The 25,652-nt window shown below is 39.4% G+C and overlaps 1 protein-coding gene across 1 annotated transcript in view; it reads right to left on the reverse strand.

Annotated features, from left to right (window-relative positions):
* Nucleotides 1-25,652, reverse strand: part of LRP5 (LDL receptor related protein 5) — a 168,206-nt gene that overhangs the window by 106,766 nt on the left and 35,788 nt on the right. The window contains exons 3-5 of the mRNA XM_075094394.1: nt 11,425-11,622; nt 7,568-7,764; nt 4,324-4,455 (exon numbers count right to left, since the gene is read on the reverse strand). Coding sequence (XP_074950495.1) covers nt 4,324-4,455; nt 7,568-7,764; nt 11,425-11,622 — 527 coding nt within the window. The remainder of the gene's footprint in view (nt 1-4,323; nt 4,456-7,567; nt 7,765-11,424; nt 11,623-25,652) is intronic.

Genomic DNA, 25,652 nt, shown 5'->3' on the forward strand with positions numbered 1-25,652 from the left:
ATGATGTGCAATGAGAGTAAGATCCTTTGGGAATGCAACACTAACAGGCAGAGGGAATTTAGGAAGTCAGAGTGATTACTTACAGGGAAATACATCCACTTCTAAGAAAAAAGATGAGGCTTCTGACATTCTTTTAAAATGCCTGTAGCAATAGCTGTATGCCAGCAACACTGAATACAGCAGAAAGACGTATTATATAGTTTCCAGAAACGTAACAGAAACAGGCTGCTGAACACTGTTTACAGAACAGCTCAGTCTTGGAAGGATGCATAAAGATAGCTGCTGTATGAGAGACTGGGATAAGGGTTTAATCACAATTAGCTAATAAGATCTACAACAAACCTCTAGATTTGCTTGAATGTGGTTAAGCTGAACCACATGGTCAAGTCAAAGAGGGAAGGAAAAAGCAGGGAGAGTTATCCAACATTCTGAGACTGCACCTCCACCCAGCAGAGCAAATCAAACCAGCTCCATGAAAGCAGAACAGGATGGAAAGACCCTGGCTCCATTTGCCTGGAAATATTCACATTAAGTGGTGCAAATCATACCAAAGGTGCACCAGAGCTGTAGGCAGAAACAGATACATTTATGTCATTCAATGTGCACCAAAGAAAGCTAGAATGAGGAGCATGAGGAAGGCGAAGTTGCACAAAGGACATGACATGCAGCTATCACCTGAAGACTCTGCCTTGCAAGGTAAGAAAGGTTCAAATGGTTTACTGTTGGAGACACAACACCAACTATCAATACATTTGTCCTTCTTAGAACACTTCAAACTACTACTAGCCCAACAACAAAACTCACTAAATCCTAGGAAGCGAACCTCAGGAGAGAAGGAAAAGGAGCACCTTCTTAAAAGGAGCCCCTACAGACACACAAAAGACTCATGAATCAAAATTTTTCTGTTCATAAAGATGATAAATGTGATCCTTAAACAAAGAAAGAAAAAAAACTCAGGATAGCCCTAAGTCAGCAAAAGAAGCCTGAAAGAAGGTCCCCAAGCTTTTAAAATTTCCACATTTCTGCTCTGCTTTCTAAACTCACCACCACCTGTCCATCAAACCAAACTTTGCTTTCCTGAAAATATGCATAAAACACACATAATTTTTACTTTGGTCTTAAGAGTTTGATTATTTGCATCAGAAAGCATCTAAAGCAAGAAACTGAAGAGTAACTAAAGCAGGCTTACAATTTTATGACTGCACAAATAAAGAGCTAATTAGGTAGAATTACACACCGCTTTTAAATGGCTGCATCCAAACCTTTGTTCCTTTCTCAAACATTCATGCCATTCCTCAAGCAGGTTAGAGAAGACTTTGCAACAACAACAGAAAAAAAATTAAAACTAAAAAAACACACAAATTAAAAAAGCCACCTGGTCTAAGAAGTAAAGCTCCATTTTGAAACATGAAATTTCAGAAGTCAGTCATTCCTGGATGTTACGAGGTACTAAGAGTTAGGCCACCCTCCACAGGCACTTCAGACTAGAACCATCGGATTCTGATGGGCATTATAAACTGTGACTTCATTATCTTCTACACAGGCAAAATTGGGTTCAGATACCTATCTTAAATCATGTATCTGGACACATCCACCAAGCCAGTAGTGGTCCAACACAACTTAAGTAATTCCAAAGATCACAGCTTGAATGCTCACTTTGCTAAGAGTACATGGTCAGGTGCAGCTGATTTAATCTCCAAACTTATGACCCCTTGTTGATATGCAAACTTCAAGCGAGTCCAGAGCATTTTCACAGCCAACAGAGGAAAACAGACTTAATATCACATCTCTGGAGGGAAGCAACACAAAATATCTAACTGCACAAAACAAATACACATTCCCACAGTGGAACTTATGCTTGATGCCAGTTGTAATCTATCTATATATTTAATATCCATTACTAGTGATGAATATCTACTGTAAAGCTAATTTTTTTATTCAGAGCAACTGTTTAGAACCAGAGAAAAAGCAAGAATAAATCAACACCAAAAGCCAAAACTCCAGAATAATTTCTTTTAACACAGACACAATACTTAAGGCTTCAGCATATTAATAGTTTTATGTTTAGAAAGAGTGTAAAAATCCAGAGTTTTGGAGTTTCAATGCATACAGACATAGCCCACAGTAAAGCAAACAGTGGCACAACCTGCCTTTGAATTCATATTTTCTTAACTACCTAGGCCTATTACCATTCAACACTTTTCAAAAAGAGCTACAGAGCTCTCATACCTGAACATTACCAATATATGTATTCTTTAATATCCAAGACAGCTGAAATCGCCTAAGAGCCTCAGGGCTTTTCTGCACATGAATACTTTCTGACAGAGATATACAGTAACATTATAGAGTTATATTTGCACTAGTAAACTCCCCATATGGACACATATTTTGAGAACAGAACACTTTTTCCTCTTGCAGACAAATCCCCAGCAGCATTTCTGTAATTCACTTACAAGCCTAATGTCAAAGAAGCCGATATGCCCAAATGACTTTGTACTTTTGCACAAGCAAATAGGAAACAAAATGGACAGGTGGTCAACGCTGTGGCATCCATAGCTCCTGATACAACTTTACTACAAAGGACTCGTGCAGAGAACAAAAAGTCAGTTCCTCGCAACCAAGGAGTTAATATAAAGGGAAAAGAGAAGTACACGGATATGGCATAAGGCAGACAGAACAACAAAAGATGTGGAGCTTGGGAAAGAAACAATCCATAAAACTGAACCAAAAGGCCACATTCTAATGCAAAACCAGATTTCCTGTTCCCATCCCACTTTTTTGCCCTCCGTTGACAGAACACCCTTGACAGATTGTCTGGCCTGACAATGGAAAGGTGAAAGCACAGTATAAGCAGTCCCTCCTGCTTGTGCTATCCACCAAAACTGCAAAAGCAGGCTGACCTTCATTCCCACTGCCAGAAACATGAGGTCAATATGAATGTCTAAAAAGGTTTTCCTGAGCATTCAGCAATGTTTTTATAAAAGCTGTGAAAGGGAAACCTTCCAAAGCTGGAAGGAGGAAGCAGAAAGGTCTTTCAGCAGCTGCAAGAACTACCTTATAAGCCTTTCAATTGCAGCAGGATGAGCTAATAAAGCTGGCCCTTAAACCCTGAAGGTTCAGTGTTCGAACTCTGCTTCAAGTTGACAAATGAAAGGAATCTATTATGCTTGCTTTAGTACTCAGAGGAATCAAGCCACATCAGAAAATTACTACACTCTTTTGACTAGACTCGTTGAAAACACATTGGAGACAGGCAGGGTGTCTTTTAGTCTCTTAGCAGAACATTCTCCAAAACCTTGCCTCCTAGTGTCCTACTGCCGTATCAGGGTTAATTGCCTGCTTTTGTAAGATGTATTTTTAAAAGAGGTGTCCTGATCAATGATAAAACCAGCTTTCAAAGTATACCACTAGACTCATTCAACTTATGGACACAAAATATGCATGTAGTTATACTTTTCAATTAGAGCATATACTCCAGCTATTATTCTCTAAACAGCTGGTAATACACAAGCCTCTACTTCTCAGTGACATGGAACAGCCACCTAGAACATTATTTTCTCTAGATCAATTATCTCAGGTGGAAAACTTTATTAACCTCTTCACACAAAGCCTTGCCTCACTTTTAAAAATTAAACATGATGTCTAAAAAACAAACCAGGCCCAGGAAGAAAAAATTCCCAGTGCAATTGTCTCATAAATCCTTCCCACAGAGCAGCCCAAAGGGAAACAGAGGGATGATTAATCTTCAGAACCAGAAAAATTATATTTTTAGTTTAAATCTTAATTTTTAATTTTTCTGTACAGATTATCTCATTATAAAACCAACTGAAGCAGCAGCAGCTCACCGGGTTATCTCTAAAATAGTACATGGGCACAGGCACACGGCCTTGAACAAATTTTTCGCACATCTTCACGCAGAACACGTCTCAAGCATATTGCTAACTTTGAGATGCAGCTGGAAGGCAACAACTCGGCCACCACTACTGCGTTATTGACCACTACTGGTCAATTCTTCTGTAATGGGCTCCACATACCACTTCACTCCTATAGAGAACTGGCAACACAAAATAGAGTCAAAAGACACAAAATACAGTCAAATTTTTCTGATTTCTGATGCAAGGGATTACTTTAGTTCATAAAAATCACCATCTTTGGTGGTTTGGCAGGAAATTTGAGTGCAAAATTTCTGCTGTCTTCATCAGGACAAGCGTGACGTTTCAATGTATCAGGCAGTTCCTCCCAACTCACTTCTTCAAGACTCAACTTTTAGCAGCAAGCCCAAACCAAGTCAACACTGTCACTGTAGAAAAGGCAAGCTCCTACCTGATTTGCATGTCCTGCCATCGTCTTCTAGCTGCACACCAGTGGGACAGGCACAGCTGTAGAAGGGGTCTCTTGGAGACAGCAGGCACAGATGGGAGCAACCACCGTTGTTTTCTTCACAGGGAGTGTGAACTTCAAAAAATGAAACAGATTTATTTTCATTTTTCTAGAACCTCTAAAGCCCTCTTTTCTCCCTGAGGAAGAAATTCTAGGTCCCAAATGACTGCTATAGTGCTACAAGACAGAGGAACCACAAAATAAAGTGATTGATTCCTCCCTTCCCAACACCTTACTTCTGGGGGCACCTAAACTGAGATGCATGCAAAAGCTGATTTTGAAAGAACTGACAGCTCAGCACATTCTCACCATACAGCTCTTTCAACGTTTCTAAAGTTGAACATAGCTAAGAGCTTTGGACTTCGGTTACTTTGTGGATGCCAGGTCTGCTAAGCATCACAAAATGAAAAACAGGGGTTGAAGGGTGGTGATGGTGGGGTGGTGACTAGTGCTATGAAAAAAGGGAAAACATAACAATTTGTACAATTCCTACATTACAGTAGTGATGCATGTTGAAAATATCTTTTCCTACTGCAAAATTTTCACAGCAAGGCATACCCCTGAATCTCCAGGAAATCCAGAGAAGCAACATATAAAGTCAGCAATTTTGAAAACATTTTAAAAAAACTACGGCGGGGGACACGCACACGGGGACAGGGATGGTCGCACAACAACTGCATGCACCTATCTCATTTACATGGGAAAAAAAATGGCAGCAAGAGATGAAACTGTACCCATAAATAATTATGAAGAGTACTGCCAGCTATTAAAAAAAAAATCGCAAGTTGTGCAAGATCTCTCCAAAAATCAATCATACTTTGAATAAGCAGCTGGATTGTTTTCATATAGAACCACAAAATTTCCAGCTAATTTGGCTCATGTTACTTCCCCTGACAGTCATGAAGGGAAGAAAAAGGGAGAGGAGGGAATCCAAGCTTCATCTTAATGAAGTCAATGGCATCTGAGCTATTTTCAGCATATGTTATTTCCCTATGTGGCATATTTTCTTTGTGACTGATGCAGAAATACTACAATCCAAGGCTGGGACATTCCCTGAGCTAAAAGCAATGACAAGAATTCGGCATAGACATACTCTTATCTGGAGCTGTGAGATACACCAGGGTCCTGTGCATATCTGACAGCCTCAAAGAAAAAACTTGCACATATTCCATTACCACGATCATCAATTCCTTTTGCTTACTTGCAAGCCTGTTTACTGACATCCTATAAACTTTACTGGAACAACAAATGTTATCTTTAGGGAAGCAAACTTTACAGTTGGCATAAATAACGAAGCCAACCCAAAAGGCAGGAGTATCTCCCCTAGGCAAGAGATTATTCTTCCCATAGCTACTCAATTTTATACATTTCCACGCCATTGTTTTTAAGTACCATCCTCACAATCCTAAAAAAAGCCACCTAGGCAAAGCATGACATGCAATCACATGCAGATAAAAAACACATACAGCCTCATTCAATTCTCAGCTCTCTACACCTGCCTTCCTTTGAAGAAGCATCATACATAAAGACGAGGCACGTATATGTTTCACATAAAGACTCAGAACTACATCCCTTCCATACTGAAACATTCATAAATTATGTTACATACTGCAGATTAACATGATCAAGTCTGAACTACAAAAAGGACACTTAGAAGTGCAACATGACTGGACAGCGAGGTGGGTAGAGAACTGGCTCAACAACAGAACTCAGAGGGTCGTGATCAATGGAGCAGAGTCTGGATGGAGGCCTGTCACTAGCGGCTTTCCCCAGGGGTCTCTGCTGGGTCCAGTCCTGTTCAACATATTCATCAGTGACCTGGACAAAGGCACAGAGTGTAACCTCAGCAAGTTTGCTGATGATACCAAGCTGGGAGGAGTAGCTGATACTCCAGAAGGCTGAGCTGCCATCCAGCAAGACCTGGACAGGCTGGAGAGCTGGGCCGCAGGGAACCTGATGAAATTCAACAAGAGCAAGCGCAAGGTCCTGCACCTGGGGAGGAACAACCCCATGCCCCAGTACAGGTTGGGGGCTGAACTACTGGAAAGCAGCTCTGCTGAGAAGGACCTGGGAGTGCTGGTGGACAACAAGCTGACCATGAGCCAGCAACGTGCCCTTGTGGCCAAGAAGGCCAATGGTATCCTAGGGTGCATTAAAAGGAGTGTGGCCAGCAGATCGAGAGAGGTTATCCTCCCCCTCTATTCTGCCCTAGTGAGACCACATTTGGAGTACTGTGTCCAGTTTTGGGCCCCCCAGTTTATGAAGGACAGGGAACTGCTTGAGCAAGTCCAGCGGAGAGCTACCAAGATGATCAGGGGACTGGAGCATCTCCCTTATGAAGAAAGGCTGAGAGGCTTGGGTTTGTTCAGCCTGGTGAAGAGAAGACTGAGGGGGGATCTCATCAATACCTATAAATATCTAAAGGGTGGGTGTCAGGACTAGACTCTTTTCAGTAGTGCCCAATCACAGGACAAGGAGCGATGGGCACAAATTGGAACATGGGAAGTTCCATCTAAACATGAGAAAAAACTTCTTTCCTGTGAGGATGACAGAGCAGTGGCACAGGCTGCCCAGGGAGGCTGTGGAGTCTCCTTCCCTGGAGACATTCAAAACCCGCCTGAACACGTTCCTGTGCCCCCTGCTCTGGGTGTCCCTGCTCAATAGTGGGGTGGGGCAAGATGATCTCCAGCAGTCCCTTCCAACCCCTACCATTCTGTGATTATCTTACATCATCAAATACAACTTAAACTTACATATTTTGCTGTAATTGTAATTGTTTAAAAGTAATGATAAGCACTTTTTCACTTTTCTTTAAAATAATGGTGTTAAAACGATGTCAGGTGCGTCTTAATCTCATATTTGAGAATATATTCATATGTATGAATATATTATATCTTTCATATATATGAGTATATATTCTCATTCAGATATTCCAAATCAAAAGATGTCACTGAAGTACTGCACTGCATTTTGTATTCTTTTACCAACGGGGATGATGAGTGAGCTTATACCAATTCAGGCTAGAATTTTCAGAGAGAAGTACAGGATTTGGGTACCTATACCTTTAGCAACCAATCCCCTGACAAGCGTTCAAAACCTTAAAACTGCACACTATTTCTATGATTAACTTTTTCCTGATAGATAAGTAACAGTCATGCAAACAGTTTCAAGGAAAAGTAAAACATACAGTAAGGCTGCCGGTCTGGACTTAAGACCTGGATGTCCATCGGTGAATATAAGGCAGACAATATTTCTCTCCTTTTCTCTCCCGTCCTTTTGTTACAGGCATGAATAGAGCGCGTTTGCCAGTCCGTCCAGTACAAAGTGTCCCCAGACAATGTCAGTGCAAAGGGATGCGTAAGACTACCTTCAACAACTTTTTGTCTAGATGAAAGAAAGAGCAAGGATTAAAACCACATTGCTTCCACTTGTTACCACACAGAAAAAAAAAAATCTGGCTTTGTAAAAACTCATATAGGAATCATCTTATTTTAATAAATTCACTGGACCAGGAGATTCAACTGATGATAAAAATGATAATCAGGCTGAAAAATGTAAAGCAAGACTTTGCCCCTTCATAGCAATAAGGACACAAATATACTGGGTTTCATAGTGACATAGTGTCCGATTCAGCTCCACACTGACCTCTGAAATGCCACACCGAACTTCCTGAACAGCGCTGTGCCAATACCCACACCCAACTGCCTTTTGGAGGAAACATGGGTCTGAAGAGAGCTTCTCCAATTAAATCATTTCTTTATTTGTCCCCCTACGCAATATAGGACATCTTTGCCCAGGACTTTAGTTGCATTCAGTCCTTTCTTGTAGCAGGAAGAGGAAGAAATGACCCAAGAGTCTCTTCAATAAAATTACCCCTCTTAACTTGGTCAGCAGCAGAAACAAATATTTTTCAGATTATCTTTTTAAATGTAGAGCAAGGGTCAGTTATATTTTTTCTAAGACTAAATATTTGTAATCAATACAAATCAGAAACATTTCAGATGTTTTTTCAATGACACGTCTTCTGGGGACACATATATTTGCACATTGGTTATCAGCTGAACTGAAAGCCACAAAACACATGACATTTCCAACATGTTTTCTAAACTCACAAGATTCCTGAATTTATACATATTGCAATATATTTGTGTAATTTATATTCAGTAGTTTTAGAGGCATTTACTTAGTCAGTAAAAACATACTTGTAAATTGCTCAAAGAAACATGAACTCAGTTTTCACAAACTTCATGCATTTTATATATGTGCAAACACAAAGGCATACACACACCTTCCAAACCAGTGTTCTGACACAGCAAACCAGTATTCAAAATTTTCATCATAGAACTTTAGGAAAGCTGAAGTCTCAGCATCATCCTGAAGGAAAGTGAGGAACATATTTTTCTTATGCCTATATTCAGATCTGCATTCAAATCATTTCCATTGAAGAGATAAAGAAAAAACAAAAAACAGCTAATGTTCAGCAGGGAAAGGATTCTGTTTCATTGGGAGGAGCATAGGTAGCATTTGCATTTTCCAGACTGGGGTGAATATAAAAAGCAACCCCAAAATTCTTCATATGTATTCATACATGGACAAGTTTAAAACAGACTGGCACATGCAAACAAGTATTTGCATATTCATGTACAAAGCAGGTAATGTGGGAAAAACAAAATTATTATAACTATTCTTTCTGTTCGAGATAAAACTGAAACTGCTCCAAAATTTATGTCCTTCAAATTATGACTACTTCTCTCACTATAAAACATGACAGAATACATAGAAATATTGATATCACTTTCTCTTTCCAGTCTCAGCTTTTCTGTTGCTTCTTTACTAGTAACAGCAGTGGCTGTATTCTAGTATCATAGCAGCTGTTTTCCTCTATATATTGCCCCTTTTTCCATCATTCTTAGATATCAAGTCTCTCCTTCTCCTGTAATTACACCCCTTGAAACAGTTCCAGCCAATGTGCTTGCAACCTGAAGCTTGCTAAGATGTAACAGGCAGATTGCTCCAGTAACATTAACCCACCATGCAGAATGCAGATTTCCTTTTTATTTAAATTCTGCAGTAATTCTGGGATGGGATGGGAGGAGTAGAAGCGTTTGAAACACCATAAGATTTCTTCATTGACAAGTCCGGGTGAAACTTATTTTGCTTTGTGTTTAAGGAACAAAAGCGACCTCCAAAGTTATTATCTAGTTTGAATGGTTATTGAAATCTACCTTGACACCAGAACCCTAAGAGTCCCAACTTCAGACGTCTGTTTCAACACTGATCATTGGAAGGGAGAAAAGAATAAATAAAAATGTCATTTTAGAAGAGTTAAAATTGAGATCAACATTCATGGCATTTTATTAATATCCATAACATTTTAAGAAGGTAGTTTTATCATATGGTAACAATATAAAATACACACAACTAAATGACATCAAGCTATTATATTGGACAATGCCTAAAAGTGAGATGCAAGGAATTTCCAGAATGCATCCTGCATAGGAATATCCTGACATCAAGTGTGAATTTACACCCTCCAGCAGTTGAGTGAAATATGTAAGAAGTGTACACCAATGAGCTAATTTCTTTTTAATGTAAAATACATTAATCTTTCCCAAAATACTGTTTCATTTATGGTTCAATAGAAAACCGCTTGGGAGGTGGTGGACATGCACTAACCTATCACAAAGTAACTTGGGCAGATTGCTGGAATTAGTCTATTCAAAGGCTTGCTCCCATTCAGGTGACCTTTCTCTACCTTAAAATGAGCAAAATAAATTTTACTTACCAATTACAACTGTAAGTTTTTACACATACATGCAAGTAAAGTCTATACAAATTGTATGTGCATGATAACTGCAGAATCATCCTGGAAACCTTACCCTCTGCCACTCAACCCCAAATCAGAGCAATATATTTGTGTTATATTATATGAAAATCTCTCTTAGATTTTGAATTTTGAGAGAGCAATTTCTCTCTGACAATGAACCTACACCCAGCCTTTGAGCTACCACTCCCTTCCATAAAGGCCTTTTCCCTTGCCTATACTTCTGACTGTCAGTCAGCACTTGTCACTTACTACAAAGCCACAATTATCTAGCTCTTACATAGTGCTCTCAAAGGAACTTAAGAGCGTTTTATAAAGGATGTCAATATTGTTATTCCTCTTTTACAACTGTGAAAATCAGGCACAGAATGCACCTCAGTAAAAAAATTGAAAAACACCATGGAAAATGCAGCGGGTTTTTGGGGGGAGGTATATTATTCTATTACACAGATACGCGTAAAATAAAACTCCTCCGACTTTTTACCAAACTGATTTCATAACACATTTAAAATGTTATGAAATCATGAAAATAAAAATGTCATTCTAAACTGTCTGAAGACTAGACCAGAATATAGTGACTTGCCTCCTTGGCAGGATATTTCACTGGCGGATGACACCCTTCAGGACCAACATCATCTGCCCACTGAACACTGCATAGAATTGAAGATGCAATCTCAAATGTCACCTGCCCTGTCTGAAGTGTCACCTCTTTGTCTCTACAAAAGCCAAAACTAAACAGCACACTTGGACAGGAGCCACCAACCAAAACATTCATACTGTACTTTCTATCAAGCTTTAGGAAAATCTGCTTCCTGCTCACTCACAGTCTGAAATTGAGACCAGTGTGTCTCAATATATATTTCCTGTTGAAAAAAAAATACAGTAATGATACTGTAAAATCCCAGTCATCAGTTAAATATTGGATTGCATCTGCAACTATTTTCAAGACAAATATGAGCCTAAAAATGGAAAATCCTGCTGTACAAGACAGTTATAAACAGTCTATAGTGAAATACTGATAAAAATAGCCTTACTTTTAAAACCAGTTTTATAGGATGTGAGACTATTTTACTTTTTGCAAGGCTATTAGCAATTGCATTTAAAAAACAATAAGGTATTGGAACTATTCTAGATCACTGAAAAAAAAAGCGCCCCAGTTCAAAATGAATGCAGGAGGTGAGAAATAACTTACACCATATTATTGATTAAAGGAAACTTACCTAAAGGAACCATCCAGATTTGCCCTATGAATGAAACTCAGTTTTGCATCAGCCCAGTAAAGTTTCTGCTCATCAAGATCTATCGTGAGTCCATTTGGCCAATAAATATCTGAATCGACAATTATTTTTCGTGTGCTGCTGTCCATTCCTGCCCGTTCTATTCTGGGTGTTTCACCCCAGTCAGTCCAATACATGTATCTGAAAAAGAAAGCAGAGAAGCATTCAAATTAAATCACAAGACATGCTGGTTAGCCTTAGGAACAGAAGGGATATCAGCTCTTCGCAAAGCCTCGAAGTGTATATACACAGAGTGGTGTATATAGACAAATGTATACCCCCAAAACTGTAACATACTTATTAACGTAAATCAAACCACAGTTCCAGAAAGTGCAAATAAGTCCTTCATGAAAGCATCTCTCACAAGCACTGCTTCTGCATAATGTACTACCGTTCTCTTTCAATGTTGGGCAGCACCTGATTGTCATAAGCATTTACAACTGAGTACCATTCTGAGTGGCCAGTTATTATAATTTAACGTCCTAAATCACATTCTGAAGCAACTCATTACATACCTAAGCAGGCAATGGCCACAGCTGAACTTCCTTTTGCAAGTCTGTTTGCAGAATAGAATAAAATCAAGTGCCCTGAAGCTTGTTTCTGTCAATAAATAAATCATGAATCTGTGCAAACTTAGAATGACAGTAGTTTGAATTTTGGGGTGGGTTGGTTTTTTTCCCCTCCCATCCATATCCCAGTTTCCCTGTCACTCCACCTATGGGCAATTTAAGTAGCCTGAATAGAGACATTAACAGCACTTATCAATTGGAAAGGACTGGATCAAAATGTGGTATATCGCACAATATCTGCATGAAAAGTTGAGACTGTCAGTTAGAAAAGAAACAGTCTGATCAGAAGAGGACAGTCAGCTCCCAGCTGGTAGATATGTAATATATCCAGGTTGCAAATTTGGCATGCCAGGGTTGCAAACACAATGCAGCCTATCCCTTGCACAGCTACCTCAGCATAGTCAGAGAAATTATACTGCTTTTTCAATGTCAATACAGCCATTTCTGGTGTGGTCTGTGTCAGGAAGCCTTTGTCCTGAGTGAGCCCTCAAACAAAATTGAGTGTCTGTGGACTGGATTCTCCAGCACTCGAAGTTCGTCATGCTGAATTAGATCAACAGCAGTGCCATGTGGGCACCAGCTGGGTAAGTGCACTAAGCTACACCTATGCTAAGTCTTGCTACCACTGGAGCTCCAGAAAAGCACGGTAAAGAGGCATCTATTCAGTCTTGCAGAGCCCATGCTTAGCCAGACTTTTCATAACCTGGATTACCCCAGACCCTCAGATCCCCTGAAGAAGACAGCACTGGCTATGCAACCACACTAGGAACCACAAAGGAAGTAAATGAACGTGCACTGTGAACACATAGTTTCATTTCTTTTATGAAGGAGAATGCCATCCACTTTGGGAACAACATGGGGACTACATCTGTAATTTCCATCATGTTCCTCAGCAGGGTGTTCTCCCCTTCGCAACGGAAGATGCTCCTGTAAACTGCAGTAGTTCTGTAGCTGTCCACATGCAGCTGGGGCCGTCATTCCAGCCAAGGAGGAAAAGGCAGCTGTACAGTTATCCATGGCATATGTCCCTCACAACTCACTCAGGCTTAAAATGCTCTGATCTCCATGTACATACTGCACCCCAGTTCAGCTGTCCCTCCAGTTCCAGAGCAGTCACAACACCTATTTAGACCATTCTGATAATAGCAGCATATCATTAGCATGTTTATCCCACTGAAGAGAGGAACATAGATAAAAGTATAGACAGACAGATAGAAATTACTCACTTGTATCACAATACACAAACACTTGAGAGTGGGAGGGTAAAACTAAAACAAGGAGTTTTCAAATTGAAATGGTAAAGCTTCCACGCAGATGAGTCCTAAGGCTTCTGAGATATCTCACCTCAGAGTGGCTGCAGCAGACTCGTGTCCCCAGATGCCTTCCCCAAAACATCTCAGCTCAAGCAGCCAGGATAGACTGACTGCTCCTGAAGAAGTAGCAGCAATAGCTGAGCTGCCCCAGTTCACAGGACAACCTATGAATGTAAATTGCCACTCATTTTGGTTTTCCTTAACAAGTCAGGCTGTAATTTGTGGCAGCTCAAACTATGTGGGGAAGCAGCTATTGACAAACAACGGAAGCAGAGAAAAGCAGACATAAAAGAAACTGTCTATGCAACCAGCTGGTGAATCAGACTGTGAAACTGATCCGGCCAAATCATCGTTTTTGGTCAGGTCAAATCAGTCTTCTGATCCAGCTCACCTGCACTAGCTTGAAGTAGTCAAAGGACACCGTGAGCCACCTCTACAGGAATGAAGGTGGAAAAAGGGTAGACTGTTGAATTAAGAAAAACCTGGCTATTAAAGGTGACTTTGGGCTATATCATATGGCTATGACAGTCCCATACTTATTCATATATTGAAATGTATAAATGCAGACTAAAAAGGAGCTTAGACCAAAATCAGAAATCCCATGACAGTTATTTAAAAGCAAAAACAAAGGAGAAAAACCTAGCTAAGTCAAATTAAAGCTTAAAAGCAGGTTAAAATAAAAAGAATGAAAAAATATCCAAAGATTACCCTTGAGCAAAATTCCCCTCCCCAAGTCTCCCATTAAAATTGCAGCCTGACCTGAAGCTCAATGCATTCAGATGAAGAAAAGGAAAAAAAAAAAAGTCTGTAAGCCAAAGGGCCTTCATGGCTTTTCTATATTAAAGGAGCTCCAGCTCAAGGGCCTCTCCCCCTCAAAAAACCTGTTGCTTAATTTCATAGGTGATGTGTGTTTATCCTTGGCCACACAGAGACTACCAGACAAAAGCAGTACTTTCAACTTCACATATTAATTTGCCACAGGAAAATTACAACATCCCTACATTTTAGCTCATTAACAAGCACCAAGCTCAATCCTCACCAATGCCTGTTTCATTCAAAGGTCTAAAACTACACAGTATTAGCAAAGTAACTGTACCACAAAGGAAGGCCAGGAGGATGAAGATGCATTTACACAGCATGTAGAACAATCTGAATACAGGCAGCATTCTTTCAAAGCACTTCTCTCCCAGCTGGACTTTTTTAATGCAACGCATAAAAGATTATTATTACCCTGTCGCCACCTCATCCTGATTGTAAAAAAGCTTTTTTCTTTTTGAACATGCTCGATTGTCCACATTTCTTATTGACCTCAACAAAAACCAAACACTTTGAAACAGTCTAGACATCACCAATATTACTGGGACAGCTGACTGTTCGGGACTGATTTTTGTGTTTTCCAAATATAACCTTTTTTTGCTAGTGTCCAGTACACTAACAATCCCTACCATTTTCATTTCACTATAACAAAATTGGATATTTAGCCCAGACAAGTTTTCAGGAAAATTCACTAGAATATGCAAAGAATCTGAGTCCAGCACTACCTGTGCTATTATACGCTCCCTGTTTTGTAGGCCTGTTGAAAGGGTATACACTGAATAATAATGAAGAGCCTAACACACATATTTGGGTAGTTTTTTGTTTTTTTTGTTGTTGTTGTGTTTTTTTGGTGGTGGTGGTATTTTTAGATGTAAATTACACAGTTTTAAATACCCCTGGGCCAGGGCATACCATAAAAACTGTAAGGAATTAAAATATCAAAACCAGTATTTGGTATCTTAGTCCACATGAGATCAATTAAGTTTTTAGGACTGAAATTTGGCATCCCAGGAGTTTTGTATCCCACGTGGTTTACAACGGGTCAATAAAGGTGTAACAGCACTGAGGCTATAAAAGAAAATGAAAATATCAATTCCTAAATAGGTAATAATAAAAATAAGCCATTGTGAGCAAAATTCTCTGCTAAGCAGCTATCACAAATCAATACTTTTAAAAAAGCAACCAACCAGCACTAGATAAGCACTAAACAAAACGCAGCCCTGGAACAAACTCTTGGGTTACTTTACTCAGTTCTTTAGAGATGCTTAAGTGTCTTCTCCCTTACTGGGTTTTAACCTTTAACTCCAGACTTTCAAGGCAAAAAGGAAGGGTGAGCAGGGGGGAGAAGAGATTAACATCTAACAACAATTTCACAACAGTTGCACCAATTCTGTCCCTGAGTTGAATTGCATTTTGCTACACCAAAGAAACCACCAGGGAAAAAGCAGAGCGAAAGCCAAAGCTTCATCAGGGAGAAGATGTAAATGTATAATTCTTTCTGAACACACAACCACTAACATTCCATCCAGTCCATCATCCAGTAGCCAGAAGTACCAGACTCAACAGAGTTAATGAAATTCAGTTACTGCTCTATTAGTAAGCACAGTAGCTGCAAGCTTCACTACCAAGCTTTGTAGTCAGACGGCATTAAACAACTGCAGTCAGCAAGTCACTGGGTTTTGGCACATACTTAATTACCACATTGAATCAATACTTCAGTACTATCAGAAGAATAGGACTGAAAGCCACCTTGCAAAAATAAACTCATTTTAAAGTTAGTAGACTGCACCCCAGCAGTCTTTTTTTTTTTTTTTTTTTTGGTCTGTCTGCTTAACCTATTTTAGAATTCCAGGTGCAGGAGCAAAAAAAACAGGATGAAGACCATATTTGCCCTCAGTTTTAAAGCTGCAGGCCATTTCTTATTTCCTGGCGCTTCAACTCTCTTGTCATTATTTTCACAAAGATTAGAAATCACAGCCATGCCCTCAGAGAGCATCCAACCAGCCATCTGAGCTGGAAGGTATCACAGACATAATAAAAAGCGGCCAATGCTGCCCAAATGCTTTTTCCACCTCCCAAAATGCAGTATGGTTGCCAAACCTTACATAACCTGCTTACACAAAAGGAGCCAGTTCTACAGATGATGTAAATCAGCACAAACTTCTCCAATTTCAACAATGTTCTCAAACTTATACAAGCCCAGGGCACAAAAGAGGAGTTTACCGGAAATTGCTATGAAGTTTAGATTCCTGCACGTTTCAAACTTACTTCCCGCATCCCACCTTTAAAGTTACAAAGACTCAACTGCGAAATTAAATAGCACTAATTGTTTACAGAAGGTAAAAGAATAGCTATCTTGCATAGCATTAAGCTGCAAATTACTTACTCAAATTACCTCTTCTTCTTTTTTTCTGAACTTTAAGACCTGGATGTTTTTGACAAAAAAAAACATTACATCAAACCCCAAAATATGCCACAGCAGGTAATCATCACAACTAATCATGCGGTATTCAAAGCCAAGTATTTAAAGCAAAGCAAACAAAATCCCCAGGAACAACCCTTCTCCACTACAGTTTTCCTACGTCTTTTATTCTGACAGGTTTGTTCTTTTAAAATATATACATTCCACATACAGATATATGTATACAGTATACTATTCGGCAACTAAGAACAAAGAGGAAAAACATAATTGCCTGCCAACTGATGGATGCTCAAATATTATCACAATGAAGTGTTTGTAAGGAAAGAGCACATCTTTCCCTGCTAACCCACACGGAAAGGAGTACGACACCCCAGTGATTTCTCAAAGGTAAACAAGCACACATTCAATACAGCTTCAACAGCCTGTTAAAAACTCAGGTTACATGACACCATGAAACTGAAGAATCCTCAGAGAGAGGGACTCAAGAAGATTTCCATACACATTAAGCTAGAGAAGGAGGGCAGCAGTAAGAAGATACTTGCAACACTACTCAGGGGGGTTAGAAAGAGAATTTTCAACCTGGAATGCAGTATTACTGCAATTACCTCTGATACATTGAAAAAAAAGAAACTGCACTGGTAGGATTTTCTGGGGGGAAAAAGAAACAAACAGGAGTTGCACGTGCTTTGTGTGTTATGCACTTTCTCTTCTAAAAGAATGCCCAGCACATACACATGCAAAGACTCTACAGAAAACAGAGAAACAACTATAAGAAGATAAAATGAGCCCTCATAAATGCTTCTCATGGTCACTAGATAAAGTACAAGAGACAACACAATATAAATTTTTCTTCTCATACATTATTGAGGAGAGATGAAGAAATATTATATATATACGAAATGATTTCACATTGAAAGCACTTCACAAGCAACTCAGCATTATGCCACCACAATAGGGTGGTCAGGGAAGTCGCAGAAAACAAGGTAGGGAAAGGACTTCACGAGGTCATGAGCCCTGCACCAAAAAAAGCAGCTTTTTCACAGAATCATTGACTTTCTGAGGTTGGAAGGGACCTCTGGAGATTGTCTACTGCAACCCCACCACTCAAAGCAGAGTCAACCAGAGCAGGTTACCCAGGACCTTGTCCAGCCAGATTCTGAGTGTCTGTAAGGCTGGAGACTCAACAACCTCTCTAGGCAACCTGTTCCAGTGATTCATCGCCTTCCCAGTAGAGAAGTATTTTCTTTCCTTTAAATTCAACTTCCTCTGTTTCAGTTTGTGCCTATTGCCTCTAGTCCTTCCACTGGATATCACTGAGAAGAGGCTGGCTCCAGTGTCTCTACTCCTTCACATCACACATTTATACAGATTGATAAGATCCCCTGAGCCTTCTCTTTTCCAGGGTAAACAATCCCAACTCAATCAGCCCCGCCTTCTATAGTGGATGCTCCAATCCCTTAATCATCTTTGTGGCCCACAGTGGCACGTTCACATCTCTCTAGTGCTGAGGAACCCAGGACGGGATGCAGTACTCCAGGGGTGGCCTCACCAGCAGTGAGTAGAGGGGAAGGCTAACCTCTCTTGATCTGCTGGCAACACTCCTAATGAAGCCCAGGATGCTGTTGGCTTTCTTTGCAGCAAGGGCATATCGCTGGCTCATATTCAGTTCAATGACCCCAGGTACTCTTCTTTTTTCAAAAAATATTATTTATTTCAGGAAAAGGAAAAATATCCAAATCGTCCTATCAAAAGGTGTAGAATGAACTGTTGAACACACTCTCCATCAGCTTGTGAGATAGCTCCCACCCTCTGCTGTTTACAGGTAGACCCAGTCATGACTTAACCTCTGACTTACCTCTACCTAAAGTTAAGCCTAGATTTCTTCCTCTCTCCATAAGGAACATTTGATTAAAGCATGTCAGGACAGTCCAAGAAATTACGCCTACGCATTGCACTGACTTAGTGGAGGACAGGGGTCCAGCGAAGATTGAACAACAGTAATTCAATTGTACAAGTAAGGTGTTGGTTGTTCTTTTACCCACAGATGCCACAACTGCCCTTAAACATTTATATATTTATGCATTTTATATATTTCAGTGTGCTGATGCACTTTAACTTAATGTTTGGGCAAACAGTACACTGAAAAAACAGCCATTTTACATGGAAAAATTAGAAATGTGTTTTGAGTTAAAACAAAGCCACCCATTCATCACAGACCAGCAGAATGAAGCCAGACCAGCCAAACACATCGTATGTGCCATGATTTCCACGCTGCCTCTGTGCAGCTATAAACTAGATCCATCAAGTCCTCTAACCAAAGAAAATCCCAGCTTCCACCATCTCTTTGGTCCCAGAGGCAAAGGTACACGACCAAAGCTACATTCCTGACTCCACCTGACAAACGAATGCAACACACGCTGGTACTGAGACAACGAAAGCCATCCTGTTGCTCCTTCTGTTCCCTTACAAAATGGGGTAGAAATCAAAAAGATAAGAATAAGATGACTCTCAAACTACGTAAGAAGACTAGTTGTGTACAAGGCAAAGAAACCTCAGGCTCCAGGACTCAGGATATGAGGAATCACAGAACTTGTAGCAAAAAAAAAAAAAAAAAAAAAAAAAAAGAAGAGTGCTAACAGAGGAGTGAGTTCAATGGGTTATTAAGGAAGTCTACACATTTCCACCTCTTTCCCACTCATTTCCAGCCAGGAGGCAGGGGGAAGTAAAATACTTTTTTCTGCCATCTCTGAAACAAACAACTCTGCTCTCAAATGAAACAAACGGGGTCTTTGAACAATTAATGTCCTGTAGTCATATCTATGAGCAGAAAAAAAGGGAGAAATAACCAAAGAGACCAATTAAACATTTATGGAAAGGCTGTCACCATCAAGGACGTCCATCTGAAAATTAGCGTAACTAACACTTCCCACAAGAACTTCAAGTTTCTCATGCATGAGACTATTTGCAGCTATTTGGTCACTCAACATATCAAAAGTTGTCCAACTCCCAGAAATTACAGGCATACCAAGATACTGGATATGACTTGTAACTAATTTTATGGTTGAGTACTTCCCTTACATTCTAAGAAAACAACTGTGTTACTCATACAGTCATTCTCATTGCAGTGTTTCAAAAAATTAACCAAAAGATTCAAAATAATTTTATACTTGAAATTAATTACTAAACAGAGACACACAGGATTTAAACTAATCTCTAGTTTTCAAGGCAGCAATAATCATGTTTCACTCAAAACCAGGGCATCTTCTGCATTTTAACTGAGTAGCCACGAGTGAAAGTAAGAGTTGCTAAACTGCATAATCTTCATCTATACCATGTTTGATGATTTTCTTCTCCAGTATTTGCAACAGTCACAAGTTTTTATTCAGTATTCCCCTTCCTCTCAACTATTCCAAAGGAGATAAGGTCAGGTGACACACTGTTAAAAATATTTCACCATTCACAAGTCATTTAAATCCAAACACTCAAAGCCTCAGCCTCCTGCAGCTCATGGAGATCAGGCATATGCATCCCAGTTATTTCAACACAGAAAACCAATGTGCTTAACCTTAAGTACATGACATACTGTTGTGTGGGATCAAGGTCCTGGTGAATCAGCAGTAAACACCACTGCAGTTTTATTTAAGTGCTGCTATAAACACAGTTGTGAATTATGTAAGAACAGCTATAGGTCTGGTTCATGGTTTTGCTGTGACACTGGGGAAACACTACATTAACAACCAGGCATGTCTGAGGCTTTTAATTTTAGACTCTGAACTGAGAGCTTTCTAATCTTTATAGCTGACCCTTCTAAATCCATTTTTTAATATCCCACTTGTCATCCAATCCTTTCCTTCCTTCAGTGCCAAATATACCTTAGGTCAACGACAGTCATTGCTTGTATATTTTGGCTAATTTGCCAGTGACAGTCGTTGCTTGCAGATTTTTGCCAGTTTGCCATAAGCAACCTGAAGCAATGGTTAGATAGACTGGGCTATGGCACACACTTCCTTAACACTGTTCAGAACCCGAGTAGACTTGTTTTAACCTCTGAACTAATGCCCACTCCGCAGAATACCAAAACTGATGATTAATAGCTTTATCCTTTGTACGCAGTGATTTTTTTTTAATTGGTGTTTTCTAATTTTCATCTTATTTCCTTCCCCCAAAACCTCTGCTATTCTGAAAAGGGAAGACTGCTCCATAAATGAAGTCAGCTTCTGTGCTTGTCTGCTGGCACTGCCACTGTCCAACAGACCCACACAAGACATTAGAAGAACTAAAATGAGGAAGAAAATGTAAAAAGATGTTTGCAGCTTTCCTTCAGCCTGTCAAACCAATTCAAAGGTCCTTGTTCTCCTCCTCCACGAACATAATTTCTGCAAACCCACCAGAGTCAGCATCCCAACTCAGGTATGGCCAACTCAACAACCCCAGGGACTATACCAAGTGAAGACTGCTGTTACGCACACACAGCAAAACCCTCGCAAGACAGTATGGGTTTTTTGGAGGCAATCAGTTATTATTTTTCTTTAAAATAACCACTTCAGAGACACCTGATTCAGCTTTGTGCCTCAGCAAACAGAGGCAACAGAAAATTCTCAAGCAGTACTGTCTGCTGAATATCTCAAACCATAGAAAATACAGCCCAAACTTGAACAGTAAGCTTGCTCCAGAAGATACCGCAGCAGCCATCACAACTAGGAACAAATTCAAGATCTATTTTAACAAAAGTATATGTTTCTAATACATTGTAGGCTTTAATCATGTGAACTAACTACTTCATTAGCACTTAGCAGTGAAAATCAGATATGAGAATTATGGATATGCTACAGCTTCTCTGAATTCGAGCCCTGTGTAACAGGTTGAAGGTAGCAAGCCTTCAGATTTAGATTTAGAGGTCCTAGATTTAATGACCCTCATCAACGCATATTCTAGGCTGTTCAGATCTAAGACCTTCCCCACAGGACTGAGAATTAACTCTTTTTTTTTTTTCTTTTTTTTTTTTTTTTTAAGCTATGCATTCACGTGTTCTTTTGAAAATTTCTTTCCAGGAAACTGACGTTTCCTTGCATTGACACACAATAAGGACTTGCTTCTGAAACGCATTCCTGCTTCTTCACACAATGTTTGTGGTATTTAAGTTCTTTTCGCTGTGTTGCACAGTTGAGCTATCTCTTTAGTTGGGCTTGAGTGAAATACTTACATATACTAACTTTTTTTTTGTTAGCAGTTGCTGTCCTGAAAACGCAAATACTTGTGCAAAAGCTGCAAACTCAAACTTAATAAAACACCACTACTGAATCCCCCATTAGTGGTCCATCTAGCAAAAATGTATATAAATGCTAATGTTCTCCAAAACAGTGCCATGCCTTTTAGCCTAATGTCTTCCATTAAATAAACTCAGCTCACATAATCTACACGAGGTCTGGGATCTGAATGTTCAGAACAAAATGTCAGTGAATTTGCAGAAAAATGTTTTATACTCTCCTCTCTCTGCTTAGTTTATCCTTAATTTCATGGAAGCAGAATAATTGGTTTATCACATACTCTGCCTCCTTTGATTCCTAGAATATATAATGGATCCAGCAACAAAGCTTTAAGGTATACAGGAAAGAATGCCATGTTACATATTAAGGAGCTGCCTGTTAATTACGATACTGTCTCAGAGCATCAGAAAATCCAGTACAATTAATGATTTTCACTAGCTCTGGGAAGTATCAAGACCCACAGATGATCTGCAATAGTCTCTCACAGCTTGCCTTAAAAGAAAGACATTTTAGAAATGCTCTGATGGATTGTTGAGGAAGATGACAAGGACATCTCTCTTTCGAAGTATAACCTTCAGATAAAGCATTGCCTTTAAAGAAGGAAGTTAGGTTGAGTGTGGAAATGATGAAGCTCTCTTTTAAAATGTCATTATGCCAAAAACATCCAACTTATAATTTAGCAAGCCTGCCAAAACATCCAAAAAAATCATAATTTTGAATGTCAGCCAGAAATCATGGAAAAATAGGCTTTGAAAGAAATCTCGCTCTAGAAGTCAACTAGTCTATTTCCCATGCCCTAAGGCTTGGTCATTATACCTATAATATTCCTGAGAGATGATCACTGTATATTCAATACGTGCTCCTCTATTCTCTCGAACTAACCTATGTCTTGAAGGATCACACTCAAAATGGAATAAAGCTTATTTATTAGGCAAACGCCACACTGGGCATAACATCCCGCTGTGAACACCACAAAATGAAATGGAGTCGTCCATCCATCTCTGCAGAACAGCCTTACTAAAATAGGTGGTGTCACCAATCTGCACAAGGACGTGTTATTTTGTCAACAGAAGTAAATTAGATTTGTTTGACACAGATCACTCTTGACAAACCCATGTTTGAGTACTACTAATATCAGCTAAGCATTTACAAACTGCTTATTTGTACATTTTTCTTCTGGACACTGAAGCTGACTGGCCTATACCTAATGAAGTTTTCTTCCTCATTTTCTAAGCTTCCTCCCACTTCTCTAGAAGAAACTGCTGAAAAGGCCAAAATCACATCTATGGAACTTCTTCCAGACCAAAAGCAAATGTCTAGTAACTTTAAGACTGCATCAACCAGTTTTAAGAATCCTAGTCTAAATTTAATCAGATTTCATGATCTGGAAAAAAAAAAAACCACAAATTTACTTAAGTGCTCTAATCTGTTCTATTTTAGCACAAATTCTTACCCTTCTGTCAGTTGTAATACCTGCATTAGCCACCTGATCACAAAAACTTGTTAACAGAACAGCAAATGAAAAGGTCCTAAATGGTTCTTTCTTCCTACTACTTTTCTTCCCCAGAAAACACCAGTAAACAAAGAACAACTGGTTCTAGGGGAGCTCAAACCCAGAGCCTGCTGTTCCTAAATCAAATTTAGTTCACTTTAGATAACTACTTTACAGATGCACCTATGATAACTAGTTATCTGGGCAAATCTGCCTTCAATTCAATAGGACCCTTGTGCAATACTTGATTTTGCCACTTTTACCCAGAAGAGCAGCTGGTTTTAATAGACCATAGCAGGGATGAATTGGTTAATTATAAGAGATACGTGTATCTTCATAATGAATTTTCACATACCTTTTATTTATGTTGCTTTGTTGCATTAGATTAATACACAAATCAAACAAGCTAACAATTAGCCACAAGTTAAAACTGATAGAAGCGTTTCATATAAAGCTGCTGCTCCCAATTGAAAAAAAAAAAACCCAACCTGTAGACAGAATTAATGATCAGGACAGCAGCACCGGCAACCCAAGGAACTGATCTGAACAAAAGTCAGAACTGTCATTCTCTCCTCATTTCAAGCAATTTTGTTGATTAATACCAGAAAGTCTCATGGTGACCAGCTCACATGCAGACACCTATATTTTTGGCAAATTAATCTTCTTCCTTATATTAGCCTATTCCACAGTAACTGTTCATACTCACACACCTTCCCTGAAGGACTAAATACAAGATACTTAGAAGTAGAGAAGTCCTCCCAGAAGGAAAGAACAGGCTACCACAGGCCTATGGAAAGGCAAACCCAAGGTAAGATACTTAACATACACCAAAACATTGTCTTCTGTTGTTACACTTACTGAATTTTGTGTATGTGTAAGAAATGCTGCACATCTGTTCTGCACAGAGTATGGCTGCAAAGATCTGCCTTTCAAAGTCATGCAAAATAAACCATGCCTGCATCCCTCCTTCTTCCAAACACAAACAAGGATTAGATTTGCAGAAGCACTGGAACTTCACCACTGATTATTTTAAAAATGCTCTCCTTTTGACCTGTACCAACAATACTTTCTCTCCCACTTGTTCTAATCCAGTTTTCATTAAAAATAATAATTTCGCATTTCTCTTGTAGTATAGGAGCAATATACTACCAGAAATCCCCAGTTAATCCCTTCAGTTTTTCAAAACAGGAGAGTCAAAAAGCACATAACACGGCATGAAATGTATGGCCACAACCAATATTTAAGCTTCCTTAAAGAAAATAGTCAAAAGGCTGCATCCACTTGCAAGATGCCAACCTGGCATTGGTATTCCTTGGAAAGCTCCATTCCACTCTCTCTGAGAATGGAATCATTACAAAATACTCAATTTAACATCATATTCCCTCTTTAAATTATACTGCTGAACTCTAGATTTAAAGTTAGTCTTCAGCATTAATTAATTCTGCATAGATTACTTGCTGTCAGGATACACACAGGATTCCTGCTAATTTATTTAACATAGTTCCATACAGCAGTTTGCTTTGGGAAGAATTCCTTTCATCTAAAGGCATCTATAGTGAATTCAGGATTAAGAGGACAAGGTACCTTCTGGAAAAGTCCTTTGGTCCAGCAAAGTCACTCCACTTACCCTTTTACTGATTATGGCTGTACCTTTCCACCAGTCATCTGAAGGATACAGGCAGCTCCAGCGTTTGATGTGTCAACAAAACTATGGCTTTTGTTTCTTTCAGTACATACGGGGTCATTTAGTACTTGTACATCCTTTACCTACTAACCATAAATGTACCTGTAACTCCTCACATTTATCTGGGAAGCCCTATGCAGGAATCACTGCAAAAACAACCTGACAAAGTTGTGGTCTGTAGCATGGCAGTAGCTGTGTGGCAATTCTAAATTGCCCTCCATTGCTTAGTTTCAATTTTCACTTCTGACACACCTGAAGAAGGTGGTTTCTCAAGAGACTGTCTCCCAGTGCAGAATAAACCACAAACTACTTTGTATTTGTGGCTTATTTGTGGCCCTTTTATTAACTCAGCATCCCTTTGCGAAGAGGCCAGACTCAGAAAACGTCAGCTGATGCCAGATTTCTTACAGATGAGAAATCTACCTACACAAAAGAGGAAGATAAAGTGATCCCTGAGAAAGAGTTTTGAAAATGGCAGCAGATTAGTGGCAAAACACCTCACCTGTGTGGATATGTGCACACAAAAGAAGTGCACCTCACTTCTCTTTTCTCCTTATCCTGGGGGTCCATCTAGCACAACAGATCTTCAGTCATCACTACAATGAATA

This window comes from Phalacrocorax aristotelis, chromosome 5, assembly GCF_949628215.1.
Source record: "Phalacrocorax aristotelis chromosome 5, bGulAri2.1, whole genome shotgun sequence".
NCBI classification, from domain to species: Eukaryota; Metazoa; Chordata; class Aves; order Suliformes; family Phalacrocoracidae; genus Phalacrocorax; species Phalacrocorax aristotelis.